The 16747-nt window shown below is 43.5% G+C and overlaps 1 protein-coding gene across 2 annotated transcripts in view; it reads left to right on the top strand.

Annotated features, from left to right (window-relative positions):
• LOC141154962 (cytochrome P450 2G1-like) overlaps window positions 1-16747 on the top strand; it is a 96871-nt gene that overhangs the window by 35353 nt on the left and 44771 nt on the right. For both annotated transcript variants that reach the window (XM_073641541.1, XM_073641540.1), the window contains one exon: window positions 11590-11725. In XM_073641541.1, the coding sequence (XP_073497642.1) occupies window positions 11590-11725 (136 nt within the window). The remainder of the gene's footprint in view (window positions 1-11589; window positions 11726-16747) is intronic.

Genomic DNA, 16747 nt, shown 5'->3' with positions numbered 1-16747 from the left:
CATCAGGTTGCAAATTAAAAATATTTTTTTTCTGCATCTAGCTCTGAAAAAATATTTGGGCTTCTAGCAGTGTGTGGGACTTGTTCTATTAGTCCATCTATACTGACCTCCATCAGGTTGCAAATTGAATATAATTTTTTTCTGCATCTAGCTCTGAAAAAATATTTGGGCTTCTAGCAGTGTGTGGGACTTGGTCTATTAGTCCATCTATACTGACCTCCATCAGGTTGCAAATTAAAAATATTTTTTTTCTGCATCTAGCTCTGAAAAAATATATTTGGCCTTCTAGCAGTGTGTGGGACTTGTTCTATTAGTCCATCTATACTGTCCTCCATCAGGTTGCAAATTAAAAATAATTTTTATCTGCATTTAGCTCTGAAAAAATATTTGGCCTTCTAGCAGTGTGTGGGACTTGTTCTATTAGTCCATCTATACTGACCTCCATCAGGTTGCAAATTAAAAAGAATTTTTATCTGCATCTAGCTCTGAAAAAATATTTGGCCTTCTAGCAGTGTGTGGGACTTGTTCTATTAGTCCATCTATACTGACCTCCATCAGGTTGCAAATTGAATATAATTTATTTCTGCATCTATCTCTGAAAAAATATTTGGGCTTCTAGCAGTGTGTGGGACTTGGTCTATTAGTCCATCTATATTGACCTCCATCAGGTTGCAAATTAAAAATATTTTTTTTCTTCATCTAGCTCTGAAAAAATATTTGGGCTTCTAGCAGTGTGTGGGACTTGTTCTATTAGTTAATCTATACTGACCTCCATCAGGTTGCAAATTCAATATAATATTTTTTTGCATCTAGCTCTGAAAACATATTTGGACTTCTAGCACTGTGTGGGACTAGTTCTATTAGTCCATCTATAATGACCTCCATCAGGTTGCAAATTGAATATAATTTTTTTCTGCATCTAGCTCTGAAAAAATATTTGGGCTTCTAGCAGTGTGTGGGACTTGGTCTATTAGTCCATCTATACTGACCTCCATCAGGTTGCAAATTTAAAATAATTTTTTCTTCATCTATTTCTGAAAAAATATTTGGGCTTCTAGCAGTTTGTGGGACTTGTTCTATTAGTCCATCTATACTGACCTCCATCAGGTTGCAAATTGAATATAATTTTTTTCTGCATCTAGCTCTGAAAAAAATTTGGGCTTCCATCAGTGTGTGGGACTTGGTCTATTAGTCCATCTATACTGACCTCCATCAGGTTGCAAATTAAAAATAATTTTTTTCTTCATCTAGCTCTGAATAAATATTTGGGCTTCTAGCAGTGTGTGGGACTTATTATATTAGTCCATCTATACTGACCTCCATCAGGTTGCAAATTGAATATAATTTTTTTCTGCATCTAGCTCTGAAAAAATATTTGGGCTTCTAGCAGTGTGTGGGACTTGTTCTATTAGTCCATCTATACTGACCTCCATCAGGTTGCAAATTAAAAATAATTTTTTTCTGCATCTAGCTCTGAAAAAATATTTGTCCTTCTAGCAGTGTGTGGGACTTGGTCTATTAGTCCATCTATATTGACCTCCATCAGGTTGCAAATTAAAAATATTTTTTTTCTTCATCTAGCTCTGAAAAAATATTTGGGCTTCTAGCAGTGTGTGGGACTTGTTCTATTAGTTAATCTATACTGACCTCCATCAGGTTGCAAATTCAATATAATATTTTTTTGCATCTAGCTCTGAAAACATATTTGGACTTCTAGCACTGTGTGGGACTTGTTCTATTAGTCCATCTATAATGACCTCCATCAGGTTGCAAATTGAATATAATTTTTTTCTGCATCTAGCTCTGAAAAAATATTTGGGCTTCTAGCAGTGTGTGGGACTTGTTCTATTAGTCCATCTATACTGACCTCCATCAGGTTGCAAATTAAAAATAATTTTTTTCTGCATCTAGCTCTGAAAAAATATTTGGGCTTCTAGCAGTGTGTGGGACTTGTTCTATTAGTCCATCTATACTGACCTCCATCAGGTTGCAAATTGAATATAATTTTTTTCTGCATCTAGCTCTGAAAAAATATTTGGGCTTCTAGCAGTGTGTGGGACTTGGTCTATTAGTCCATCTATACTGACCTCCATCAGGTTGCAAATTGAATATAATTTTTTTCTGCATCTAGCTCTGAAAAAATATTTGGGCTTCTAGCAGTGTTTGGGACTTGGTCTATTAGTCCATCTATACTGACCTCCATCAGGTGGCAAATTGAATATAATTTGTTTCTGCATCTAGCTCTGAAAAAATATTTGGGCTTCTAGCAGTGTGTGGGACTTGGTCTATTAGTCCATCTATACTGACCTCCATCAGGTTGCAAATTGAATATAATTTTTTTCTGCATCTAGCTCTGAAAAAATATTTGGGCTTCTAGCAGTGTGTGGGATTTGGTCTATTAGTCCATCTATACTGACCTCCATCAGGTTGCAAATTGAATATAATTTTTTTCTGCATCTAACCCAGCCAATAGTTTTGCCTAATACCACAGTTTGGCCACTCAGCTCTGCTCAGTTCCCATCCATTGTTTTTTTGTGCAAACAACTCCAGAGTTGTGAATTAGTTAACCACCAAAATGAGTGGAAAAAGGCCTGCTGTTGGTGGAAAGGGGAATAGGCGTGTTGGGAAGGGGAAAAAAGGTTGTGTCCGTGGGGTAGGTGTTAAAGCAACAGTAACTTCTGCAGAAGAAAGACCATCTTCCAGCCAATCTAAAATGTCTACTTCTTTTAGCGGACAATGTGATAAGATTCCTTTCTTACGGCCACGCCAATCGCTAAAAATTCCAGATGAGGCACAAAAACAGCAGGTGCTTCAACGGATTTCAAGTGCTCCTTTACGTGGGCTCTCCTCCACATCAACTTCAACATCACAAATACTCCAGTCCTCAAAGGTGTCACCCCAATCGAACTTGCTTCCTCACAGCTCCCAAATCTACAGCTGCCCGTCTGAGTATGAAGTAGAACAGATGGTTGAGTCTGCAGAGCTGTTTACTCATACTATAGCCTGGGAATCAGAAGTCGGCTCCAGCGCTTCTGTGAATCCAGACGAGGAAATGATCTGCACTGATGCCCAGAATCTTTATGAGTCGGATCCAGGACCAGACGCTGAAGGTTCTGACCATAATGTAGACCCTCATTCCCAAACTGTAACTCCTGTTGGTGGAGACAATGAGGAAGACGATGATGAGACTCAAATACCTGATTGGAGCGACAACTTTAGTTTTTTGTCAGGGCAGGAACAGGTTGGCTCTGAGGACGACGGGTGTGATAACGCACAGGGTGATGATGATGAGGTTGGAGATCCCACTTACTGTCAACCCACAGTCAGCCAAGAGATGAGGTCAGCAGAGGAGGTGGAGGAGAATGCTAGTGACGACGAGGTCAGGTTGCGCCTTCCCTGGACAGAGACGTAGTACTGGAAGCACGTCAACAACTGCATCCTCAAACACAACTCTGCCTCTCACCACAAGTCGTGGTGGCTCCTCACGTCGCATGGGTGCTAAGCCTTGCATTGCCTGGGCATTTTTTCAGATCGATAAAGATGACCCAACTCGTGTTATCTGTAACATTTGTCAACAAAAGCTAAGTAGAGGCCAAAAAATACATAGTTTGAGTACTTCATGCATGAACCGGCACATAGACATGAAGCATAAGTTGCAGTGGGAAGCTCACTGTGCTACAATGCGGCCTAGCCGGCCGGGCCAACCACCGTCTGCCCCAGCTTGTGCATCTGCGGCCTCTTCATCCTCTGTGCCTGGGGGGACAGCAGTCACATCTGTTTTTGGACGCAGACCTGCCACCTCTTTACCCGCAACAGCCAGCGTGATTGGCAGGTCATCATTTTCTTTGGAGGTGGTAACACCAGCTGGTGTTGAGCGCTGTCCGACATCGATGGCACCACCTTTGGATCAAGGCAACCTAACATGTCCGCCTGCATCTTCCTCACAGACCGGCAGTTTGCCGGGGACACCCTTATCAACCCCGTCTAAGCACAATAGCCAGCCCTCGGTCCCTCAGATGTGGACAAGTAAAAGACCATTTCTTCCTAGCCATGAGAAAGCTAAGAGGTTGAATTTCACCATCTGCAAGCTCTTGGCTACAGAAATGCTGCCTTTCCGCCTGTTGGACACAGAGGATTTTCGAGACCTTATGTCCGTCGCAGTGCCCCAATACCAGATGCCCAGTCGGCACTACTTCTCAAAGAAAGGTGTGCCTGCGCTCCACCAGCATGTCGCACACAACATCACCGCTTCTTTGAGAAACTCTGTGTGTGACAGGGTACATTTCACCACAGACACTTGGACGAGTAGGCATGGACAGGGGTGTTACATGTCGCTGACTGGGCACTGGGTAACTATGGTGACAGCAGGACAAGGGGCTGCTGTCCAAGTCTTGCCGTCCCGAGTTGTGCGTCAATCCTCTTTATCTCAAAGTTCCTCCACTTCTTCTGCCTCCTCAACCACCTCTCGGTCCTCCACCTGCACCCAAAGCCTGTCTGGTCATGCCACAAGCTTTCTAACTGCGCAGAAGGGATCCTGCACACCTCCTTACTATGCTGGCAGTAGGGCTCAATGTCATCAGGCGGTTTTTACTTTGAAATGTCTGGGAAATGTGAGTCACACAGCTGAGGAGTTGTGGTCAGCTCTGGAGAACCAATTTCATGAATGGTTGTCTCCTCTGGACCTGAAACCAGGGAAGGCCGTGTGCGACAATGCTGCAAACCTCGGTGCGGCCCTTCGCCGGGGCAATGTCACACACGTGCCTTGTATGGCTCACCTGTTGAACCTGGTTGTCCAGCAATTTTTAGCCCACTATCCCGGACTAGATGGCCTTCTGCAGAGGGCACGGTCACTGTGTGCTCACTTCCGCCGTTCGCATCCCGCAGCTCAGCGACTTACATCTCTACAGAAGTCGTTGGGCCTGCCACTTCACCGGCTAAAATGCGATGTGCCTACCCGGTGGAATTCAACTCTGCACATGTTGCAGCGACTGTGGCAGCACCGACAAGCCCTGGTGCAATACGTTCTGACGTATAGCCTGGGCCAAGGAGATCCAGAGGTGGGGCAAATCACGCTGAAGGAGTGGTCTCAGATCAGGGACCTATGCACCCTTCTGCACAGTTTTGAAATGGCGACGAAGATGTTTAGTGCTGACGATGCCATTATCAGCATGACTATTCCTGTGATTTACATGCTGGAGCACATGTTAACCAGAATTCGGAGTCAGGTGGTGGCACAAGAGGAGGTGGAGGAAGTAGAGGAGGAGGAGTTGTATGCGGAAGGGCTAACATCTGCAAGGTCCAGACGGTCGGCAGCACCAAGGCAGCAGGCATGTGAGGGTGGGGGAGATGGTTTTACCAGGGCGCCTGGTAGCAGTCAAACTAGTGAGGAAGGTGCAGGAGCCCAGGAAGAAGTGGAGGACGAACTGATGGAAGACTCATCAGATGAGGGAGACCTTGATCACATTTCTGTTGTGCGAGGTTGGGGGGAGAGGGCAGAGGAAGGAAGCATGATTGTTACCTTGCCACCAACACAACAGGGACTTGGTACTCCTGGATGCGCAAGACACATGAGTGCCTTCTTGCTGCACTACCTGCAACATGACCCTCGAATTGTGAGAATTAGAAATAATCCTGACTACTGGGTTGCCACACTGTAAGATCCCCTGTACAAAAGTAAATTTGCAGAAATTATTCCTGCCATAGAAAGGGATGCACGCATGCAGGAGTATCAGCAGAGACTGATGCAGAATCTTTCATGTGCTTTTCCACAAAACACCAGTGGTGCACCTAGTGAATCTCACAGTTCCAACTTGCCAACCATGGGACCGTCGAGTGTTCAGCACTCAAACCGTAACAGAAACACAGTATCTGCTGGTAACATCCATTTTGCGGAATAATTTCACCACTTTTTTAGCCCATCCTTTGCAAGGCCACAGGAGACAAGAAGTCTGACACATAGTCAACGCCTAGAGACGATGGTACAGGAGTATCTCCAAGTAAACATTGAAGCCATGACTGTGTCACTGGACCCTTGATCTTTTTGGGCTTCCAATCTGGATAAATGGCCGGAGCTCGCCACTTATGCGTTGGAGATCTTGTCATGCCCCGCAGCCAGCATTCTGTCTAAACGTGTGTTCAGCACTGCTGGTGGTGTGCTGACAGATAAGCGCACGCGGCTCTCCACTGATAATGTAGACAGACTCACGTTCATAAAGATGAACAAATCATGGATCCGAAACGACTTTTCTACCCCTGTGTCATCCTGGGGAGAGTAAAAGCTTGATCATTGGTTAAAATCACCTCACCAACCTTTTTAAGCTTTCAAATTACTAATCTTGTTTATCTGTATCTTGGCTGGAAAATAATTTGGGCTTTGTATCAGTGTGCAGTACTGATTCTATTAGGCCATCTATACTAAGCTCCACCAGATTTAAAATTAATAATAATTTTTAGCTGCATCTAGCCCGGAAAATAATTTTGGGGCTGCGAGATGCGCAAGACACATTCTTGCTGCCTTCTTGCTGCACTACCTGCAACATGACCCTCAGATTGTCAGAATTCGAAGTAATCCTGACTATTGGGTTGCCACACTTTTAGATCCCCCACACTCTTCGATCAAACTTTTCATTTCAATAAAGACAAAAAAAAAGGTCATTTTTGAAATTATAAGCATTAGCAGGTTATTAGAAACAGAAATCAAACAGTTTTCAACTCAAAACTTTATTCTAGGTTATGGTACATTTGCACATAGGACCCCTTGTTCGAAAGGAGCTTCTGAACTCTCTCGTCCATTGAATTTGTCAGGTTTTGGATGGTTTCTGCTTCAATTGTTTTGCATGAGGACAGAATACCCTCCCAGAGCTGTTGCTTAGATGTGAACTGCCTCCCTCCATCATAGACACTCCTTTTGATGATGCTCCAGAGGTTCTGAATGGGGTAGAGGTCAGGGGAGCATGGGGGTCACACCATAAGTTTGTCCCCTTTTATGCCCATATCAGCCAGAGATGCAGATTTGTTAAGTGCAGCATGAGACGGTGCATTATCATGCATGAAAATGATGTTGCTGTGGAATACATGGTTCTTCTTCTTGAAACATGGCAGGAAGTGCTGTTTGAGAAACTCCACATACATTATGGAGTTCATCTTTACCCCTTCAGGGATCCTAAAGGGGCTGACATTCTCTCTCCCCATGATTCCAGCCCAAAACATTACTCCACCTCCTCCTTGTTGGCTCTGTAGCCGTGTTTGCTTGGGGTGTCCATCATCCAGCCATCCTCCACTCCATCCATCTGGACCATCGAGCGTTGCACGGCACTCATCCGTGAACAAAACAGTTTTGAAGTCAGTCTTCATGTATTGTTTGGCCCACTGGAGCAGTTTCTGCTTGTGTGCATTGGATAGAGGAGGTCGACAGGATGGCTTACGCACAGCTGCAAACCTCTGAAGGACCCTGCATCTTGTTGTTCGGGGGACATTGGAGGCACCAGCAGCTTCAAAAACTTGTCTGCTGCTATGACAAGGCTTTTTTGCCGCTGCTCTTTTAACCTGACGTAATTGCCTGTAGGAAAGAGTCCTCAATTTGCCCTTATCAGCACGCACACGTGTGTACGGTGAATCAGCTACATACTTCTTGATTGCCAAGACACTTCATCCTGATCATCGCACAATGTTGATTGTAGTCATGCCTTGACCTAAACACTCCACAATTTGTTGCTTCTCAGCAGCCGACACATGCTTTTTCTTTCCCATTTTGGCAGAAAATGTAGGCTGCTTAATAATGTGGGACAGCCTTCTTAAGTAGTCTTGCCTTTCATTGGACACACCAGCCAAACTAATTAGCACAGGTGTCTGCAATTGCTTACAGTGATATAAAGAGCCCTGACACACATCACCATCAATGAGTTTAACTGACAAACAAACAAATTCTTCCCTTATCACTCCTAAACACTTTTTGCATAATAATTTGGAACACAGTGTACATGTGCTTTTCCACAAAACACCAGTGGTTCACGTAGTGAATCTTACAGTTCTAACTTGCCAACCATGGGCTCTATGCAGTTGTTCAATAAATGGCCCAAAATTAAGATAAAATAGACTTGAGAGGTCTCTATGAATAGGAATTCCTAAGTATTTGATACCCTGTGAGGGCCAGGCAAAGGGAAAGTTGGACTGGATGGAATCCTGTATGGATTTGGGGAGGGAGACATCGAGGGCCTCAGACTTCGCTGCATTGATTTTAAAATTTGACCATGTAACAAAGTGATCTATTTCAGCCATAACAGCAGGGATGGATATATGTGATTGAGTGATATATACTAGGACATCGTCAGCAAATAGAGAGCACTTGTACTCGGTGCCTCCCACCTCAATCCACCTAATATTGGGGTTATGGCGAATTGATGAGAGCAGGTCCTCCGTCACTAGGATGTATAAGAGAGGGGACAGAGGACATCCCTGCCTTGTCCCATTTGTGATTATGAAAGGTGATGAAAATGTTCTGACGCGCCCCCTGGGCCTTGAGACACCCGGAGCCGGACCGTTTTTGGTGGATGCTGGTGGTTGTAGACTCCGTGGCGGCGACCCGGTTCCGTGGCTCAGGGCGGTCAAACCAGTGGAGGAACTATTTATGTGGTTTTGATGTTTAAATGTCCGACTACGCCACCTGTGGATTGCGGTCAGAGTGAATCGCCACTGCAGGGCAGACCGCTGAGGCTGGTGTTGTGGGTGCAGCAGAGCGTAGCATAACTCCCCACGGGAGGAGTATAGCCTCAGGGCAGTGCATGCGGAGGATAGGGGTGATGGTGCAGGGCAGCAGCAGTAACGACACGGAGTCAGTGATGCAGTCCAGGGCCTTTAATCACAGTTCTTATTATCCAGACCACTTCTGCAGGTAACAGCTGCCCACGTCGTACTGTGCTCACCAGGTGAGGGGCTCAGACAACTCCCAGATAACTTTGGAGTGCTTCACAGGACCCCCTTTGTGTGTCCTTTGTCTGGCCTTTCTTACCAACCCTTCTGTCCGGCTGCCTCGGGCCTCCTCTTGGTAAACTTGGCGCCAGTTTCCCTGACCCTATGTGGTGCCTTCCTAGCGGGTGTAACGAGGGGCTGCGCCACATAAAATGTCACAGCCTCCGGTTTCTAGCTGAGGGTCTTTTCCCGCCTCCACTAGTTTCGGGGACCAGTCTCCCCCTTTGGCCTGACCCCTCCACGCAGGTGGATTCGGGCGTGCGGAGGCGACTCGCCCGTCCGCACCCCTGGGATCCCTTTGTTCCTCGTTCCTGGAGCCTTCTCCGCTCCTCTTCCTTCCTTCTCCCTTTTCCAGGCCTGGGCCTATGTTACTAGGCCCGCCTCCGGAGCAGAGCTCATGCAGAGCCCCTGCTCCCTGTCACTTCTGCTCAGACTTCTCTGCACTGAACTAAGATGGTGCCCACCTTTTATACTCCCTTCTCAATGCACCCAGGAACTGCTTCCTCCCTGCTCCTGCACTACAGGGTTCCCCTTCCTCAGTGTTCCCTCCCCCCTCTCCAGCCAGGGAAAAGGACTGTCGTGCCCATCTCAGGGGCATATTGGTCGCCCTGCCCCACGGCAATGTGGTGTAATGCATGCAGGTGTCTGGTTCTGATCCACACTCCATCCTTACCTGAGAGTGAGATATCACACCTCTGGGTGAGGTGCAATACGTCTGTAGCAACCGAGCCCTCAGGGTGCTACAGTTCCATTCATCTTTAGCCTAGGTGACGTATTGCGATACAGGGCCGTGATTTTGGCTATAAAAGGGTCCCCTAGACTCCTACCCCAAGCTTTTTAAGAGAATAATATATGGCGTGCCAGGAGACTCTATGGAATGCTTTCTCAGCATCCAACGAGAGTATCTAATTACAAATTTTTAACTGCATCTATCCCAGGAAATACTTTGTGCCTAGTAGCAGTGTCTGCTAGTCAGCGGATTATCCCTGCTGTTAAGCAAGCTACACCACCTGTAGTTTGGACACTTAATTTTTTCAAAGGATATGCTTCGGGACCACGGGATACTCAGTGAAGAGCATCAGGAGGCACCCCAAGGCATAGGGGCTGGGACTGGCGGTAGGACGCCTTGCGGTGGACTGCTGAGCTCGATCCTTATAAAAGCTTTTTAACTGCAGCAGCTTTAGTGGACACTACTGGAGCTGGAATTACGCGGCTGCTGGCATGAGACTTGCCCTCCAATAGATCCTTGTAAAAGGATTTAAAGTGTATTCATTCTAATTAGAGAGACAATTTAAATTAAAAAGCTTAAAGCTGCCTCCACCACAGGGGGGCTCGCTCGACCCACCAGCGGACAGGCACCAGTATTGGGAGAGGGGGGCTGGCCGCCAGGGTCCACCGTGGCTCTGGCACAAACCCGGCGACACGGAGGTGGCACGGGCAGGAACGAACTGGCCGTGTCGGCTTCTCACTTTTTGGATTTTAGAAGGGCATGACATGCCTATATCTGTGTCTCCCCCTCCTTTTACTCCTCCACCTCTTTTCTTTTCGCATGACTATATGTACTTGTCTCTTTTCCATGTGTTAGTTATGTCTTCTGAGCCATTTGTCAGCTTTTGGACACCTTTGAAGGTGTTTTCTATGTGTTTCTATGTGTTTTTGTTTGCCTGCCATTGGTTTTAACGGTGTTCGAAGGTGTTCGGCGAACAGTTCGACCAACAGTTCGGTGAACACACGGGTGTTCGACGAACCGAACTGAACTCGAACACTACGGGGGTGGCTCAACACTACTTTTGAGCCTCCAAAATGAGGAGGCTTTGTTGAAGAATGGTTGCAATTACTAGTCATTTCAAAAGATATTTTTGTTCAAACCCTTTAAATAAACCTAAATGTATACACTTCAATGGCATCTGAGTTGTTTAAATTTAAATCCAAAATATTGGCATGCAGAGCCCAAATCACAAAGATTCACTCACTGTCCAAATATTTCTAGACCTAACTGAATCCTCTAAACAGGTGATAACTTGACTAACTGGGAAGAGCCCTTTACTTTGAACGAATTTTGAAAAGAACCCTGATTTGTTATGATACAAAGATAATACATTATCATGACACGCTTGCAAAATCCTTGACAGGCTGCAAAACACATGACAAAACATATAGCAAAGACATCTCCCAACAGAGTATTATTACTATTATTTATTATTATAGCGTTATTAATTCCATGGCACTTTACATGTTTAAAGGGGTATACATAGAAAACAACAAGTACAATAATTTGAACAAAAATGAGTCACCGACTGGTACAGGAGGAGAGAGGACCCTGCCCACGAGGGCTCACAATCTACAAGGATAGAAGAGTATCACAGAATCATTTTTTTGCCAGAGTTGGTATTCAGTTGGAATGCACAGCTCAGTAAATGGTAAATGAAAAAAGTTGATGGAGAACACAACTGTATTTTGTGTTCAGGATTATTAAACTAAAATAGCTGCATATCGTCCTGTGACATCTGGACAGCGTACCTGTAATCTTAGTGCATCTAAACTTGACAGATCCACATTCAAAAATGTTTCTCCAAGATGGAACATCTCTTTAAAATATAATGCTAAAATTTGTGTTTTCAGGAAATGGACAATCCTAACTTTGACAGGAATAACATGGTGATGACCATACTCAACTTGTTTTTTGCCGGGACAGAAACAGTCAGTTCCACCATAAGATTTGGATTCATGACACTTATGAAGCACCCTGAAATACAAGGTCAGTAGTTGTAAGCACATGCTGTCAGTGGTCACCTGGCAGCTCTCATAGGAAGCAGTCTTGTAAATCGGTAAATCGGTACTCCACTTTGGAAAATAACTTTTTGCTACAAGGATCCTTCATAGTCCAGATGCTAGAATTCCCAAAGATCAGTAGTAAAGGAACCTAGCAGCAAGTGTTACATTTCAATAATGTGCCTCTACAGGAGAAATTAAGTATTACATGGGATTCATCAAGATTAATGGGCGGTCCAACCATCTTCACAACATGTTTTTGTTGTCTCTATTTAACATATAAGAGATGAAAATTTTCAAACGTATATGTTAAATAGAAGCTATAAAATCTATTGAAAAGGGGAAGACACTACTTAAATCATAATTTCCATAACATGGTATTCAAAAAAGTCTTGAGGGCTTGGTCAGAGTCTTGTTCGTAGCTGACTCCGATTTTCAGGAACTTGAACCAAGGCCTTAAAATTCAAAGAGGTTTTTGAGTGGCAGGCTCACCACTCCTTCTACCTGCCAACATTCAGTAATTTGAGTAATTTCTAAAAGGGTTTGCCTACATTCAGAAATTGCGGTCCTGCCCCACTGCCTTTCCTTTTTTAATTTATTACCCATGACATGAGATTTGATCAGTACAGCAAAGCAATAAATCATCCACATGCTACAAACTGAAGCAACGCAACCTTCGGATATGGAGGAGTCCATTTTTGCAAAATTGAAGACATTGCAACAGTATACATTATAAGTGAATTTTTGGGCATCATGTGATGACACCATCAATGTAAACTGTTTATACCCATGGGTGAAAGGCAGAGGCATGGAAAATACTGCATTTTCCAAGTAAATAACCATAAAATGCTTTAATGATTTTGAATGCATAACAGACTTGGCTGCTCCAGTATTTAAGAAATCTAAAGTTCTGTTCAGAGTTAATTTAATCACTGGGGTATAATCGGTAAAATTAAAAACTATTGCTAATTATTTTGTGTCCAATTTCTAAGGTGAGGAAAAAATAATTCATAGCTATTAGTGTTGAGCGAGTATGTTCTGTTAACCCTTTTGTCGAGTATGCTCGGGCCGAGCTCCGAATATTTATAGCTGCTCGGTGATATGGTTGAATCGCTCCCGTGTGCATGATTTGCGACTTTTTGACAGCTTTATTACATGTGAGGAATGTCTATTTCTTAGACATTCCTCACATGTAATAAAGCTGCCAAACAGTTGCAAATCATGCGATTTAACCTTTTCACCGAGCAGTTATAAATACTCGGTGCTCAGCCCGAGCGTACTCAGAATATACTCGCTCAACACTAATAGCTACCTGTGGTGTGAGTAAATGGGGGCTCCTCTGTTCTTCTCTCCCCCCTTGCTCTCTCCCTTTGTTCTACAAGTTTAAGTAAACTCCTGCTTCACCCATTTAGCTAATTGCAAAAGGTCTTTTAAATCCTTCCTCCTCTTCAGGACACATGCTAACAAGCCCTCCCTATTGGCTTCCCTTAATTCATTCACAAAAGCAGTATGAGTTTCTCAGGTACATCCAAATAATCTACAAACAGGCAACATATTTGTCTACCATCTCATCTTTCTTCTGAGGTATGCCAGTTAAGATCTATGGATTATTCCCTCTGTTTTACAGACCCCAAAGCTGCAGAACTTTACAACACTCTTCCCCTGAGTCTAAGATCTGAAAACACTGAGTCCCATATCTACTAATCAGATATTCCTTTGACTGTCCCGTTTCCTGCTTATTAATATGTACAGTCACATCTTTCTCTTTTGCAGTTACCAATTCTTCAAGGTCCTGTTATGTAAAGTTATATCTGACCTACATCTGTTGGATGTCTGAAGAAAAAACAGGCTTGTTGTCGGGGTTAGCAACTGTTTCAGCATAGTTAATTGCTCACTTAAGCTCCAGAATTTGTACCCTGTCATAGTCTATTAGGAGGCGCGGTGTCTGAGGAGTACTAGTCAATGGCCCCTCTTTGTCATTGTCAGTTGTTGGAAGTGTTCTAGCTCAGCCCCTATTGTGTTACTTTCATCCCACTTCCCACTCCATGTCGACAGATGTGGGGGAGGTGGAGTATTGTCTTCTTCATCTACCACTTAAGTTTCTGTTACAACAGGCATTATAAGAGCATTTGGGGAATTGGGCTTAGGTCTGGTCACCCCACAATTTAACACTTTCGTGCCAGAGCCTGTTTTCGTTTTCGTGACCAGGCCAATTTTTTCAACTCAGACCACTGTCACTTTATGAGGTAATAACTCTGGATCGCTTCAACGAATCCCATTGATTCTGAGATTCTTTTTTCACGACATCTTGTACTTCATGATAGTGGTAAAATTTCTTCTATATGACTTGTGTTTATTTGTGAAAAAAATCGGAAATTTGGCGAAAATTTTGAATATTTCGCAATTTTCAAACTTTGAATTTTCATGCCCTTAAATCAGAGAGATATGTCTAAAAAAATAGTTAATAAATAACATTTCCCACATGTCTACTTTACATCAGCACAATTTTGGAACCACTTTTTTTTTTTTGTTAGGAAGTTATAGGGGTTAAAAGTTGACCAGCGATTTCTCATTTTTCCAACAAAATTTACAAAACCATTTTTTTAGGGACCAAATCTTATTTAAAGTGACTTTGAGGGGCCTTTATGACAGAAAATACCAAAAAGTGGCACCATTCTAAAAACTTCACCCCTCACGGTGCTCAAAACCACATTCAAGAAGTTTATGAACCCTTTAGGTGCTTCACGGGAATTTTTGGAATGTGTTTTAAAAAAAATGAACATTTAACTTTTTTTCACAAAAATGTTATTTTAGACCCCAATTTTTTTATTTCACAAGGGTAACAGGAAAAAATGGACTACACAATTTGTAGTGCAATTTCTCCTGAGCACGCTGATACCCCATTTGTGAGGGAAAACCACTGTTTGGGTGCACGGCAGGGTTTGGAAGGGAAGGAGCACCATTTGATTTTTTGAATGTAAAATTTGCTGGAATAATTAGCGGACTCCAAGTCGCATTTGGGGATCACCTGATGTGCCTAAGCAGTAGAAACCCCCCACAAGTGACACATTTTGGAAAATAGACCCCTTAGGGAACTTATCTAGATGTGAGGTGAGCACCTTGAACCTACAAGTGTTTCACAGAAGTTTATAATATTGAGCCATAAAAATAAAATTTTCACATTTTTCCCACAAAAATCTTTTTAATCCCCCAATTTTGCATTATCATAAAGGTAAGAGGAGAAATTGCACCATAAAATTTGTTGTGCAATTTCTCCTGAGTACACCGATAATCCATATGTGGTGGAAAACGACTGCTTTGGCACACAGCAGGGCTTGAAAGAGAAAGGAGCGCTATGTTGACTGGGATAGGTTAAACACACCATGTCACATTTGAAGAGTCGCTGACATGCTGAAACATTAATCTAGGGAAGTAGTGAGTACTTTTTCATTTTTAAATTTATACCATTGGGCAGTGAAGAAAAAAAATTATATTTTTACCACAAAAAAATTGTTTTAGCCTCAGATTTTACATTTTAACACAGAGCAATGGGTAAAAATGGTGCAGAAATGTGTCACACAATTTCTTCTAAACGTGGCAATACCCCATATGTTGCTTTACAGTACTGCTTAGCCATACAGCGAGACCCAGGAGGGATAGAGCGCTACTTGACTCTTGGAGAACAAATGATTGTAGAATAGTTTGCAGACTCCATATACACAGCCCCTAAGTGCTAGAAGAGCAGAATCCCCCCTCAAGTGACTCCATTTTGGAAATTATACCCCTTTGGGAATTTATCTACAGGTAGAGTGACGATTTTGACTCCATGGGTCTTTTCCAGAAACAAGCAGCAGTGAATGTTGTTGATGGAAAATTTAAAACTGCCGTTGAAGTGACCATTACACTTTAGTTGTTAGAACCCTCCTGTTTGTTTTTTCCATCTTGTGTTTTGCGGTCATGTGACCATCTGCCTTTATATTCCAGATTCGCCCTTTTGGCTGTGCTAGACTTCAGTGTTGTTTGACTGTTTTGCTAGCCTGGTGCTTCTGTGCCTTTCTCTGTCAGTTCGCTTGGTCCTTCTGGGACCTTTCATACCTTCTTGTCAGTTTATCTTTTGTATTCTGCAACAACTTCTCTGCTTAGGAGGTGTCCCATTTTTGTTCCGGTCCTTAGTTCTTTTAGGGACCCCTCCCCTTTATGCTATAGGTCTTCGTTCAGACTAGCCGAGGACTAAGGCTGGTCTGTTCACAAGGAATAGCCAGCCCGCTACATCGTAGGGATTCAGCTTAGTCTTACTGTAGGGATAGCTTTCCCCTCTCTTTCCTTAGTACTTGTTGCAGATCATAACAGTAAGTCCAGCCTCAAAAAAACTAAAGAAAAGAAATTCGGGAATCAGTATGGCTTCCATCCAAGTTTTGGCTCAATGCTTGCAGGGATTGTCTCTGGAGGTGGCCGAGCTCCAGCAACACGTGAGTAGCTGTTCTGGAGCGCATTTTGTGGAGCCCAAGGTACGACTGCCTGATGTTTTTTATGGTAAACAGCAAGATTTTTTTTCCTTTAAAAATGCTTGTTTGTTATATTTTTGTTTGAGAGCAAGGTCCTCTGGGAATGAATCACAGCGCATTGGTTTTATTATGTCACTTTTGCACAATGAACCACAGGGGTGGGCCTTTTTTCTCCATCCTAATGATCCATGCTTAAGGTCTGTAGAAGAATTTTTTTTCTGCTATGGGTCTATTATATGACAATCCTGATCGAATCTCATCTGCTGAGGCAGAACTCAGGCGTTTGAATGAGGGGTCAGGTGATTTTGAAAATGATTGCACACACTTTAGAAGGTGGGCTTCAGAAGTCAAATGGAATGATCCTGCTCTGAAATGTCTATTTCTTGCTGGTCTGAGTGAAAGGGTTAAGGATTTTCTAATTGCATTCCCCGCACCTGAGACTCCATGCACGTAGCTGTTCGTGTGGATAGGAGGCTGAGATCTAGGCAGAATGAGGTAAAGAC

The sequence above is a fragment of the Phyllobates terribilis genome, unplaced genomic scaffold (assembly GCF_046119375.1).
Source record: "Phyllobates terribilis strain yellow unplaced genomic scaffold, ASM4611937v1 Scaffold_7__3_contigs__length_470593459, whole genome shotgun sequence".
In the NCBI taxonomy this organism is placed as follows: Eukaryota; Metazoa; Chordata; class Amphibia; order Anura; family Dendrobatidae; genus Phyllobates; species Phyllobates terribilis.
Note: the sequence above shows the minus strand (reverse complement) of the source record. Positions and strands in the feature narration are given on the sequence as shown.